General features: G+C 45.9%; 1 protein-coding gene across 1 annotated transcript in view; it reads right to left on the reverse strand.

Annotated features, from left to right (window-relative positions):
- Window positions 1–13,931, reverse strand: part of LOC124286899 (condensin-2 complex subunit D3-like) — a 45,988-nt gene that overhangs the window by 18,834 nt on the left and 13,223 nt on the right. The window contains 12 exon segments of the mRNA XM_046723340.1: window positions 86–194; window positions 621–750; window positions 1,399–1,554; window positions 1,909–2,043; window positions 7,916–8,039; window positions 8,442–8,518; window positions 9,344–9,430; window positions 10,345–10,444; window positions 10,605–10,707; window positions 11,593–11,667; window positions 12,577–12,690; window positions 13,670–13,785. Coding sequence (XP_046579296.1) covers window positions 86–194; window positions 621–750; window positions 1,399–1,554; window positions 1,909–2,043; window positions 7,916–8,039; window positions 8,442–8,518; window positions 9,344–9,430; window positions 10,345–10,444; window positions 10,605–10,707; window positions 11,593–11,667; window positions 12,577–12,690; window positions 13,670–13,785 — 1,326 coding nt within the window.

Raw genomic sequence — 13,931 nt, forward strand, 5'->3', positions numbered from 1 at the left:
TCCCCACCAAACTGTCCCACACCCATCATCCCAAATCCACCTCCTACCAACCACCCACACCCTGCACCCAACAAGAAAGACCCACCTGCAGGAGTCTGGTCATGAGGGTTAGGGTCTGCTTGCGGACAAGGGGTGATGGATCCTTCAGACAGGAGGCAATGTTGGCCACATATCTGTCTACCAGGGTCGTGTACCTGCCAACAATAAACATGTACTGTCATTGTATCATATTCTAGAGCTACTGTCTCAGGATAATTTAGAAAACATTGTAACAAAAATGCATGGAAAATACAGGGAATTGTCACAGGTTAGACACAGCAGTGCAGGACATTGTAACCTGGTTTGTTGTTAAACGCCACACTCAGCACAATCCCAGCTATATGGCAGCGGTCTGTAAATAATCAAATCTGGACCAAACAATCCTGTGATTGACATCATGAACATCGATCTACACAATTGGGATATGATGACATGTGTCAACCAAATCAGCGAGCCTGACCGCCTGATCCCGTTGGTTGCCTTTTACGACAAGCATTCGTTACTGAAGACCGATTCTAACCTGGATCTTCACGGGTTTTAGACATAGTGACTTCATGAAGGACATTATGACAAGCTCTAACCTGACACACAGGTCACACATAATGATGATGACGTTGTTCCTGATGTTGGGGTCATGTGATGTCTCTAGCTCGCGGGCCAGAGCTGCGATACATTTCTTGGCCAGGTTTTCGTTCTGGAGACACAGTTTGCCTGGCGAATTTACAGAAAACAGATCAGCAAGATAACGTTCGATATCCAACCAAATCAAACGACAAATAATAGATAGACAACTTAAGTCAGTGCAAGATGTTCATTACTGCCACAAAAACAGAAGTAAAAATCATTAAAGGTTTGTGTTAGTGGTGTTCCGATTAATTGAAATAATCGAAGATTGGTCGTAGTGACTAAATGACCAAGCAATCGATCATAATTTCTCATAATCGAACACAAACAATTCTGGAACACTTGTTTTCATTAACAAAATTTTTCACATGGTTGGTTTTGTCTGTTACATTCCGTAAGCACTACAAGCTCGTTTCAAGTCATGATTGAATTATTCTCAAGATTCCAAGAAATTTATGTTCCTAACATACTACTCATCCTTTAAAGATGTGAAATTTTGCCAAAAAAACCCAGAAGAACTACACACACTCCCCCCTATTTTAATGTGCATTAACAAATTTCATAAATGACGCTAACCAATTATTTTCGATGACTGATCGGTAGCAATGAACCAATCATCAATTATGAGATTTTAACCAATTCCCAACACCAGTTTGTGTAGATCTAAGGGGAATAGGGAGAGTGGGGAGGATAGAAATGAGGGAAGAGAGGACAGCCAATGTTAGTGATACCCACCTAGTGTGATGAAGGCGTGTGCTCGTATCTTGCCTGACATCTTGGAGTCCCGGAACTGAGAGAGAGGCTGTGAGAGCACGGTGCCCTGACTACTGGTGACCTCGACCGAACTGGGGAAAGTCTGGGAGCAGGGGATGTCCTGGGTACCAGACTCATCTACATCAGGGGAAGAGAAAACTAGTGAGTGGGTGGATAAATATTAACATGGATCAAAGAAAATATGAGAAGACTAATTTGGAAGTTTAGCGTGCTGTCTGTACCATGCACTTATGATAAATAGTGATTTTATACCTAATATACCTAGGCTATATATGTACTGTGGTGTACTTCTGATGCATGATTGAATGACCTTGACATTCAAGGTAACAGTGCGAACCTGGAATCAAACAAGAGTTTTCACTAATTGACACACTCTTAATAATAACTCAATACCTTCATATGTTACCTACGTCAGTTATCAAAGTCTTGATATTACAGGGAGCTGCTTTATTTGTCAATATATTTTCTTACCGTCAATACAAGGGGCAGCTATGAGAGACTGCACCAGCATGAACACACGCTTGGGTGTCTTGGCCGGGCACAGCTGTGCGATCTCTCCCAGGGTGAACAGGTAGCGAACTATCTGATCCTCTTCTTCACTGCCAACTACGAACAGCGAGTCAGCGGGTTTAACAAGAGCCAAGTATTTCAGTTATATCTGACAGCATGAAATGATAGGAAACCTAAAAGATGCTGGCAGTAGATTTTCTGTCTTTGTTTCTCTACCTTACTGTTTCCGTGGATTTATAAAGGATTCTAAACAGAGTGCCTTTTTTGACAAAATGTATGATCATATCTTAAATCAAATTGTCAGATTTTTTTCCGACAATAATTCACAGGTTTTTTATGCACTACATTCCTTCTCCATCCCCACGAGGACTATTAAAACAGATTGGCACAAAATCTATGGATGGAAAAATTCGAACAAACCTGTAGAGGTTGCTGATTCTTTGATGAGAGTCCTCCTTGGGGTACATATAAGCATTAAAATGTCCAATTTAATCTCTACGACAGTTGTAACTATATTTTGAATAAAATATTTACAAAACAAAAAACAACATTTTTGTCTTGTTCGACCACCCCTATGGAACCCAGAATGGACCCGTCTGCCAAGAACAGGTAACTCTAGGTGCTAACCTCGTACCTCACTTTCCATGCTGAAGAAATACAGACAGAATGTGGGGAGGTGGGTGGCCGTACCCCAAGGAGGACTCTCATTAAAGAATCAGCAACCTCTACAGGTTTGTTCGATTCTTTTTCATGAGAGATCCTCCTTGGGGTATAAGACAGACTCCTAAAGACAAGAGTCCTGGGAGTGGTATTCTGTCTGATAAACTACGCCCCCGACAAGTGGAATTTCCCAACTATAAAAAGGAAAAGGAACAGCTCACTTACCTGGCCACGTGACCTCTTCAGCCAATCAGGCGAGGGCGTGGTCCAGGGTCAGGGGTTATCTATTCTGCTCATATGCAAATGAGGCAGTGAACTACTCATGTAGTAAACAATAGTGCCCCACCCCCATCCCGCAGTTTCATAACTACCTAGGGAGGGAGAGACATTAAATCCCATGAAACCACAGCCAAGCCTAGATTTCTAAGGAATAATGTGCCAAATTGACATACGGGGAGAACAAACCATCACCATAAAAAACCCAACACCAAGTAAGGGTAAAGGGAAGGAAAGTTGACCGCAAACCCGCCACCAGTAAAAAACAGATAAAATCGTAAATCTAAAGCTCAATTGGCTAGAGAGTTACGACTCTGCCCACTGGAGAGAACTGACTGACCCAACCGAGCACGCTCACTGGAGTGTCTGTCAAGTTGATAATGCCGGATGAACGTACTCGGCCGGCTCCAGATAGCCGCGGAGCAGATCTCCTCAATAGGCAGAGCCGCAGCATAAGCCTTAGATGTGGCTACTGCTCTAACCGAATGAGCTTTTAACCCTTTCTGTGTATAGCTCGTACAAATGGCAGAGACAAGCCACCTAGATATGGTCTGCTTGTTCGCTGGAAGACCAGCCTTACCTCCACCATAACAGCAAAACAATTGGTTATCTCTCCGGATAGCCAATGTCCGCTTGATATAAGCCTTGAGGGTCTTATGCTGTGACATGAAAGGCACTGTCTCTCTTAGGACGGTAAGTATCTGGCAACCTATTGCTAACTCTGTCTTTATGGAAAAAAGTCAGCTGGGGTTCGGCCGACATTGCATGAATGTCACCTACTTGCCTGCCGGAGGTTACCGCCACAAGTAAAGCAGTCTTCCGAGTCAACAGCTGGAGGGAAACAGCCGAGAGATCGTAAAAGAGAGGACCAGACAGCCAATCAAGAACGATTGACGTCCCACTGGGGACTGATCTGCCGGACAGCCGGACGGATTCTGTCCATGCCTGCTAAAAACGCTGTACAAGAGGTGCTGCCCAAAGAGTGCACCATCGACAGGTATATGAAACGCTGAATAGCCGTTGAGTAACCTCGAACAGTAGAAGCGGCTAGCCCGCTTCCAACCGAGACTGGAGGGACTCAAGCACCGTGACTAGATCTGCAGAAAAGGGATCGAGAATCCCCCTGCCGACACACCAGCGCGTATAGCAGGCCCATCTATCCTCATATTGAACGTTTGTCGAATCCCTCTGCGAAGCCAGAATTGTGTTTGCAACTGCTGCAGGAATTCCGCTCGCATGGAGGCGATTCCGGACAGTGGCCATGCCACCCACTGAATCCTGGGATTCGGGTGCAGCGCTCCGTTCTGGGATAGAAGGTCCGGTCGAAAGGGTAATAGTACAGGAGGCTGAGCCAGAAACCTGAGAATTACCGGAAACCAGCTTTGAGCTGACCAAAGAGGTGCAAGGAGCACTAACAGTCGAGCTGGTTGGGTGGCCAACTGCGATAGGACCTTGGATATCAGTGGTATCGATGGGAACGCCCACAGTACCCTGTCCGTCCAATCGAGTTGGAAGGCATCGTTGGCTACCGCTCTCGGATCCAGTGTCATAGAGCAAAACACTGGTATCTGGTTCGTCGCCCCAGAGGCAAACAGATCCACCTGGAACGACCTGTATAACTGGGAGATAATCCTGAATATCCCCCGGTCTAGCATCCACTCGTGTGGAGCTAGTATACAACGGGAGAGCGCATCTGCTTGAACGTTGTCTACCCCCGGGAGATAGACTGGGATCACCCGTATGTCGTACTGGTCGCACCATAGCAGAAACTGCCATGCCTCCTGTAGCAGGGACGCTGATACCGTGCTGCCTTGCTTCAGGATATAGGTCATGGCCGTCTGGTTGTCCATCTCTAGACGAACCACTTGGCCACGAACCTGATCCACTAAGCTCTCGAACACCCTTCAGACTGCTCTCAATTCTAGCACATTGATATGCAGACTGATCTCGTGCTCTGCACAAAGGCCCGAGACTGACCTGTCGCCCAGAAAACACACCCCCAACCTGAGAGGGAGGCTTCTGTCTGAATCGAGAGCGTGGGTGTTGGGGACTCCAGAGGAACACCCCTGGATAAGTTCCCGGCGTCCGTCCACCACGCAAGTGAGGGGTTAACCATTGGTACATGTAGGTAAGCGTCTTTGAGATCGATTGACGTGAGCCAATCCCCTGTCTCGACTGAGGAGATCACTGAGCGCAGTGTCTCCATCCTGAAAGACGGCACTTCTATCATTTTGTTCAGCCCTTTTAGATTGAGTATGGGTCTGAACCCTCTGTCCTTCTTGGTCACTATGAAATACGTGGAGTAAAATCCCTCGTTTTCATGACATTCTCGAACCACCTCGATGGCTGCCTTGTCCAGTAGAGACTGGACCTCGGCACGGAGAATGTTCGCTTTTGCCCGGGAGATGGGCACAGGAATGTGCCTCACCCCAGTGAATGGTGGCAGACCTCGCTTGGGTGTGGACAGGACCCAGGGATTTGAAGTGACCTTCACCCATTCCGGGAGGAAGAGTGTAAGCCGGCCGCCTACAGGGACGTGTGGCATGAGGCAGTGCACTCCCACAGTCGGCAAGTCTCCGCTTGTGTGTGTGGGAGGCAACAAGGGTGTCCGAGGGAGATTTAACGGGAAGACAGGGCTGGCTTCCCCTTTCCCGGAAAAGGCTGCTGCGCAGGTGCAGCCTTTCCCTTGCCTCGTGCCCTCCTGCTCTTCTTAAGCTGCAGTGGAGCAGTCCACTTTGCAGGATCCTTCGCCGGCGGAAGGCGCAGATGTGAGGGTTGCTCTGGTTATATTAGTAGGGGTTGCTCTTAAGGGCGGAGTCCTTAAAAGTACTTACCGCCTCAGCGCCTCGTGAACTACATTCAGTGACCCATGGAAGAGTGTGGAACCCATATTGTAAGGCAGAGAAAGTTGCGCCTGCTGAGTGGCTGGTGAATAGCGCACCACCGACAGCCACAAACGGCAGAGGCCCATGCCAGGGCCCATCATCATGCTAGCACAACAGCGGATACTGTCGCGTGCAAGATGTGAATGGGCGCCTGTCAACTGTCAACGAGGGTGGCTTCATCATCCCCACATGCTCCCCTGTCTACCAGTTCTTCTTGCAATGCAGATAGGTATGCTGAGTAGACTGCCACCCGCAACTGCTGAGCCGCCGTCCTATGCTACTCTTCAAAATGAGCGATAGGCCGACTACAGAGCTGGGGCGTTGGCAGGGAATGGCGGCAGTCGCCGGCCCTGCCTGGCCGAAGCCAGGGAGGAAGAGGAACCACCAAGTGTGACAGACGTAAAGACGCACTCATCCACCACCGGCGGCTCAAACAGTGCCTCCTCTCCCAACGGGTACCGCCTGCTAAGCTCCGGTAGATCGCAACGAGAGTGAGTACCCGAGAGGAAAGGATTAATCACCTCGCCAACAGGTGATGGGAGAATATGAAGTTTAGCCTCAGCCACTCGCGAAGGTGCAAAAGCCTCCCCGGAAGGCTAAATTCGAGGGGTCAGGCCCAAGCACAGGAACAGTAACCTGAGGCAGCGCTTGGCGCACGTCTCGCGACACCTGCCTCAGAGACGAGAGTAACGAGACCTCACCCTCAGGCTTGTCTCTCCCCATCCTCCTCCATGTCAACATCATCACATCCCTTGGTAACCTAACCCTTAAAGAGGGACGGTGGGCACCGTTGACATAGAACACGAAGGGCTCAAGGGAGAGATCTGAACCAGAGGGTTCGATCGCCTGTCCCCGCTCGACCCGGAGCCGTGGGCTGAGGCAACAAGGTAGGAACTGCCGAAGCAGGTCGCCCAGCAGAGCCTCTGGGCGCCGAGGGACCAGACCAGGACCAGGTATGCTCAGGCGCCATCGGGCGGCAGAGGAATCCTGCGCATTACCGGGGCCAGGGCCCGGGTCAGCACTAGGAACAGCAGACAGACCATCCCCGAGCTGAGACTCGGGTAGGTTGCCCAGGGATAGGTGCGCTCACGGACCTGAGCCCAGGCCGCCACCATCCCCAGCAGAGACACCTTGACCATCGAGATTTACACATTGCGAGCCGAGGCTCCTGGACGGAGCCCAGACATCGCGACTTCAATCATCAACTTCACATTAGTCATCTGCTGCTGCATTTGTTGCTGAAATAAGGAAGCAATTGAATCAATATTTAAGGCAGCAGCAGGGGTTTGGAGGTGGAAGGAACAGGTGACGACTCCTTAGAGACCCTAAGCTTTCGGCGTCCCCGACTCAGACGGTGGCTTGAGCTAGTGGAAGATTTTTCTTATGTGATCTCTTGGAAGGGGTCCTGATATAGATATCGCCCGCCCGCATGAGATAGGAAAAAACCCAAAAGTCGGCGTGTCTCGACTTTTGGGTCTTGGGTCGAACAAGACAGAAACATTGTTATTTGTTTTGTGAATGTTTTATACAAAATATAGTTACAACTGTCGTAGGGATTAAAATGGACATTTTAATGCTTATATGTACCCAAAGGAGGATCTCTCATGAAAAAGAATTAAGGATATGAAAATATAGAAGGGAAACTGACTGCAGAATGTTTGCTTAGAAACATAAATTTTGAAGGCACCATTACTAAACTGTCATAGACAGTCATGTAACCACTCACGCTGACTGCTTGATAACTTTTTCCCCTCATTTATTATAATGGCATATGTATTTCATCATTTTTACCGGTGTCTTTGACTGACTGACTGACTGAGTATGGTTTTACGCCGCTTTTAGCAATATTCCAGCAACATCACGGCGGGGGACATCAGAAATGGGCTTCACACATTGTACCCATGTCGGGATTCGAACCCGGGTCGTCGGTGTGACAAATCAACGCTTTAACCACTAGGCTACCCCACCGGTGTCTTTGAAGATTGCTTCAATGATGATTGGCAACATATTACTGAACCGAAAATATATGACAACTTGTATTTTTTATGAATAATGCCCATCATAATCATGCTGTATTGTGTGAATATCACAACTATGGAGGCCTATCTACTTCGCTGGGATGGCTGAATGAAAGGGAGACAACTCACTGGACGAAGCCTCTTCATTGAGGATGATGTGAGAGAGGTACTCATCACATGCGTTCAGCAGGCAGCTGCACCAGCTCTCCCTCACTCTCCGACTTGTGCTCTCATCCGACCCAGCCTCACACAGCTGCAATACACATGAAAACATCCAAAATCCTTGACTTCTTCATTATCTTTCCATAAGCTCCTAAACTGTCTGTACTAGTGAGCTAAGTGTATAGTCAAGCATATATGTCCAGAAAACAATCTTTAACAACCAGTTCTGAATGTAAATAATACAGGCAGGGCTTTTATATTGTGGATATTTTACAGACCCCGTCATTTCTAACACCATGGCATCTACCCAGATGGTCAGCAGATATGTCAGCACTAATTAGCCATGCTAGTTGGAGTATCACATAACTATCAAATAACTGGTTTTCATACAGAATGTCTGTTTTCTTCTCAGCTTCCGACTCAATGTTGTCTAAGTTGGTTATATGCACCCTAACCCTGAACTACTGCAGCAGCAAGACAAGTGGGCGTGTACCTTTGAGAGAGTGTTGATGATGACAGCTATCAGCTGGGGCGAGGAATCAAACTTCTTCAGTCTTTCTTTCAATGCATCTGGAACATATTGGCATTGTGCGGAATCACAGGACAAGCAAGAAGACTTGATGTGAAGAGGCAGTGGCTATTTCCATTTTAGGTAAATAAATACTACAATTTTTGTAAGATTAAGTTACTATGAGCCAGGTGAAGAGCCTGGCAAACCTGTGATTTCAAGTTCTCATATGCTTCATTGTCCTATGACCATGTGTGTAATGCGTGACCTGATGATTCTGCATCCAGTAAAGAACTTTGTTTTATACAAGGGCATTGTTTTGTTCAAAGGAGTTGTTTTGTTCAAGGACCTTGTTCAGCTCCTCCTTTTCAATATTACACATTGTAAAATACATCACTGTCAGATTCACCATGTTTCATGTGGACAGATGGAGGGTGATGATATGCTGAATAGATCTGTACCATGATACAAATCCAAACTATGTACCATTATCAGACTTCGAAATTAAGCATGAAAGTCATCAGGTCCATGTAACAACCCAAATGTTGAATGACATACAGCTGCTAGATTCAAATACCAAGGACCATAGAGTGAGTGAGTTGAGTTTTACGCCACACTCAGCAATATTCCAGCTATATGGCGGCGGTCTGTAAATAATTGAGTCTGGACTAGACAATCCAGTGATCAACAGCATGAGCATCGATCTGCTAGCCTGACCACCCGATCCCGTTAGTCGTCTCTTACGACAAGCATAGGTTACTTAAGGTCAATATTCTCACCCGGACTATCACGGGTTCCAAAGACCATAGAACATCCTTTCATGTCAAAATTAATGATTATGCACAACACCAGGAACTTGTATCTACACATCAATGAGCACCACCTACCAGCAATGTCAGTGCGTTTGTCAGCAGGGAGATGCTTGGCGACGCATCCGATGACGGAGATGATTTGAGGCCAGGTGCTGTTGTCACCTAAATTATTTGAATGAGAGGAGTTCATGAAACGAGCACACATGTTTAACAGTATTATGGCTTCTTAATTAATAATGGAGGTGATGAAACGAGCACACATGTTTAACAGCATTATGGCTTCATAATTGATAATGGAGATGATGAAGCGAGCTTACATGTTGTTTAGCGCTGCATTTTCTCAATATTATCACTTCATCAGTGGCCTGTTCACAATTTAGTCTGGGCCTGACAAACCAGTTACTGAGACAGTGAGCTACAATTTATACAGGACACGATGACAGGATGGAAGTGGCCAAATCACTTTTTGTTGTTTTTGTCAAAAGAACGGGATGCTGATGACCTTATCTTCCATGTAAGCCTACTTTCCAAACTACACTACGCCACAAGCTTCCTGGTTGGAGTGAGTGAGTTTAGTGTTACGCCACTTTTAGCAATATTCCAGCAACATCATGGCAGGAATCACCAGAAATGGGTTTCACACATTGTACCCATGTGGTCTTCGCCATGACAAGCGAACATAACCACTTCATTGACTTGGCTTCCCCACCACCCTTTCAGTTTAGAGAAGGTCCTGCATGAAAAGTTGACCTAAAATATTTGTTGTGTGATTTGATAACTTGGTTGGTTGTGTTCATACTTCATATCAGATCATAACAATGACTCTCTGTATCAATCACTGGACTTCCTGATCTGATTCTTTACAAGCCAAGGTCATAGGGGGACAATATCGGCAACTACCGCACTTTGCATCATGAAAGGCAACATACTGCTCATCTCACCAAGGTCATAGGGCAATAATATCTGGAAATATGACCGCAATTTCTGGGCATGATGCCAGGCAAGCTAATGCTTAACTCAAATGAACATATTTAAATGGCAATTCACCGCACTTTGCATCATGAAAGGCAACATACTGCTCATCTCAGTTGAGTGCTTGTCCCAGTATGTCATCAGGAACTCATTCTTCATCTTGGGGAAGGACGTCGCAATCTCAGCCAGAAGCAGCCACGCCCCCTAGGGAAACATGACATGTTTGTTCAAGAGCACAAAATGATCACACTTGTATTTTTGTAATTTTCTAGTCATTGAAAAAGAACATCATTAAGGATTTAATGTTTAGAAACCATGACCCTAAATTTTACAGTTCACCATTTTCCCCTCAAGATGCACAAACCTTATTGTTCTGTGTGTCCAGGTGAGTGTGCAGGTGGTTGACGACAGCACCCTTCAACTTCCCCTGCCGCGACCAGTGTTGACATGCCCTCTGCAGGTAGCGCCTGACGGTTGTAAAATATTGTACAGATACAATACCTTGGTTAGTTGGTTTATTGTTTAACGCCACACACAGCAATATTCCAGCTATATGGCGGCGGTCTGTCAATAATCGACTCAAGACCCGACAATCAAGTGATCAACATCATGAGAATTGATATACACACACAATTGCGATGCGATGACACGTGTTAACCAAGTCAGCAAGCCTGACCACTGATCCCGTTAGTTGCCTTTTACGACAAGCATGGGTTGGTGAAGACCAATTCTAACCCGGATCTTCATGGGTGTACAATACATACACACACACACACACACACACAGTTAACTTTCCCTACGAAGAAGTTTGACAAAATGAAAATGGAAGAAGTTTGGGTCAACATCACTGTGAGCAGTATTTCACTTATCGGTATGTCCTGGGTGTCAGTTTTAGATGGGAGAAGGTCCCAGTGATGCAGCTCTCGGACATTATCACTTTGGTGAAACCCATGAGAACAGGCATGAGGCTGATAAACTTAATAATAATAATCGGATTTGAACCAATGTTCCTGGCATCATTAAAGGAGGAAACTCAGAACTGCACAAAATCTACACACCGAGTCATGATGCAGACTTATTTTGAGTGTAAACTCTCATACTGAGTAATTATACACAGATTTTCTTCATTGATTTTTGTAAGTTATGTTGCACACAGCAATATTCCAGCTAATTTGGAACAGTTTGAAAGATCAATTCTGGATCCATGAAACGATTGATATTATAAGCAAACCATCAATTATCACAGGGTGTGAAGAGAACTAATTAGCAAGGTCACCAAACTAAAGCAATTGGTAGTCTCTGCCAAGATGGGTTGGCAGTGAGGGACTCTAACTAAGGAAATGGAGACTTACTTTAAGTCAAGACTCTCATACTGGGTCATGATGCTGAGGAGGCTCCACACCAGCTGGTGTTCTTCATCCTTGGATCTGAAACAGAGCCCCACTGGTTACATGGCTCTCCCCAGGTGAGGTGAGGTGAGGTGAAATTGGGTTTAACGTCGTGCTTGAGAATATTTCGCTCATATGACGACATGCATGCGTGTGTATGTGTATGTGTATGTGTATGTGTATGTGTATGTGTATGTGCGGCTGCTTGTACTAGCCCAGACTGATGCTGGTTTTATAGTGCTAGCCCACTGAGATACCATGCCGCAGTGAAGCATGAATACCCCACTCAGACACATTATACTGACTCCGAGCCAACCAGTCCTTGTTGTACCCATTAATGCCGAGCGCCAGGCAGGGACTAACAAGTACCATATTTTAATGTCTTTTGGTATGACGTGACCTTCTGCTCTCCGGGCGGCTCTCCCAGGGTATGTTGAAGGTCAGGTAAGTGCCGACAACTCACCCAGTGCTTTTGTAATGGATGGAAGTTGGTGGTAATGCAGTGTATGAAATAAGGCCCGTCAGACCACCAGAGACGGGTTAAGATTTCAGACGGACGGTCTAGATTTACAGCTAGCCAGCCCGATGGGCTGGTAAAAAATTGAGATGTTATATACATCTGAGTCATATCTTGGTGTCTGGTGTGATTAAATCCATTTTGAACTGGTAACATTTTGAAGTTACCAGCCCTGATTCTGACTGGAGTTTTGGCTTATTTCATACACTGGGTAATGTCTGATCCATATGGACATGAGATTGTTGAAAGGGAAGAACGAGTGCACTTAAATCCCAGAATTGATTTATAACAGATATGAAATGAAAATGATAACTTTCTATTTAATATTGCATTGAGCATACAAGCACAAGTGCCCACCTGAATATCAAATCTATTGAATGGGCAAAATACATGATGTTTGTGTCTCTAATTAAGAATACTTAGCAACCTACCTGTTGTACGGCACCACGTTATTCAGGACAATATCCTCCAGTGTCTCAATACACTTGTCCTGAAGAGTTGACTCCCTGTCCATGACAAGGGGGAGAACTCCATCCAACCACGCCCTGCAACATTAAACACAACACAATTTGATGAGGTTGGTTTAACACTACCTTGAACAGTATTTCAGTTATAAACATTCCAGGATGTCAGTTTGAATGGGGAGGAAAGTCACGAGTTCAAGCAGAGAAGAGTGAATTATGCACCATTTGAAAACAGACCTGAAGAAGAAGACAAACTCAATCTCAGTCACTTTGTCATGATTGATCAACATCTGGCTATCTAAATACGATGACATATGTCAACCAAGTCACGGAGCCTGACTAACCGATCCCGATAGTCGCCTCTTACAACACGCATGGGTTGCTGAAGATCAATTCTAACATGGGTGTGTGCAAGATGGAAGGAACAAAAATAACGACACTATTATGATTTTGATCCCGTACTGCAATACAAGGACTTTTGAGGTGAGGTGAGTTGAGGAGAAATTGGGTTTAACGCCGTGCTTGAGAATATTTCGCTCATATGATGACGTGCATGCATGTGTATGTGTATGTGCGGCTGCTTGTACTAGCCCAGACTGATGCTGGTTTTATAATGCTAGCCCCCTGAGATACCATGCCGCAGTGAAGCAGGAATACCCCACTCAGACACATTATACTGACTCTGAGCCGACCAGTCCTTGTTGTACCCATTAATGCCGAGTGCCGAACAGGGACCAACAAGTACCATATTTTAACGTCTTTTGGTATGACGCGGTCTGGGATCGAACCCGCGACCTTCCGCTCTCTGGGCGGACGCTCAAACCACTACACCACGGAGGCGGTCCAAGGACTTTTGAGCCCTGGATCAGTGGACGGTTTATGTTGCTTGACCGGACACATCAGGCATAAGTGCAACAAGTTTGTATAAGTTTTCAAGTTCAAGTTTCACCTTTTATTGAGATCAAATAATTCTAAAAATCTTTCAGAAATGGCATCAACAAGTTGTTTTCTCTGATATGATGAGATACAACTGATGAGATGTGATGAAGTAACATCTTACCGCTGTATCTTGGGGTCAGTGGTGTGCTGCAGCAGAAGCTCCGTCAGGGACATCATGGCCTGCTTCCGCACCGACAGCGCAGGGTCGGCACAACGTTCCTCCAGTATAGCCAGATCCTATGAGTATAAAGAGATCATAGTGTTTGTTTGTTATATTACATCACACACAGCAATATTCTATCTACATGATGATAGCTTGACAGCCTGGATCAGACAAACAAGTGCTTGTTATGATCAAGATGACGGAGATTCGAACTGAAAGT

The sequence above is a fragment of the Haliotis rubra genome, unplaced genomic scaffold (assembly GCF_003918875.1).
Source record: "Haliotis rubra isolate DU_JTF1 unplaced genomic scaffold, ASM391887v1 Scf395, whole genome shotgun sequence".
NCBI classification, from domain to species: domain Eukaryota; kingdom Metazoa; phylum Mollusca; class Gastropoda; order Lepetellida; family Haliotidae; genus Haliotis; species Haliotis rubra.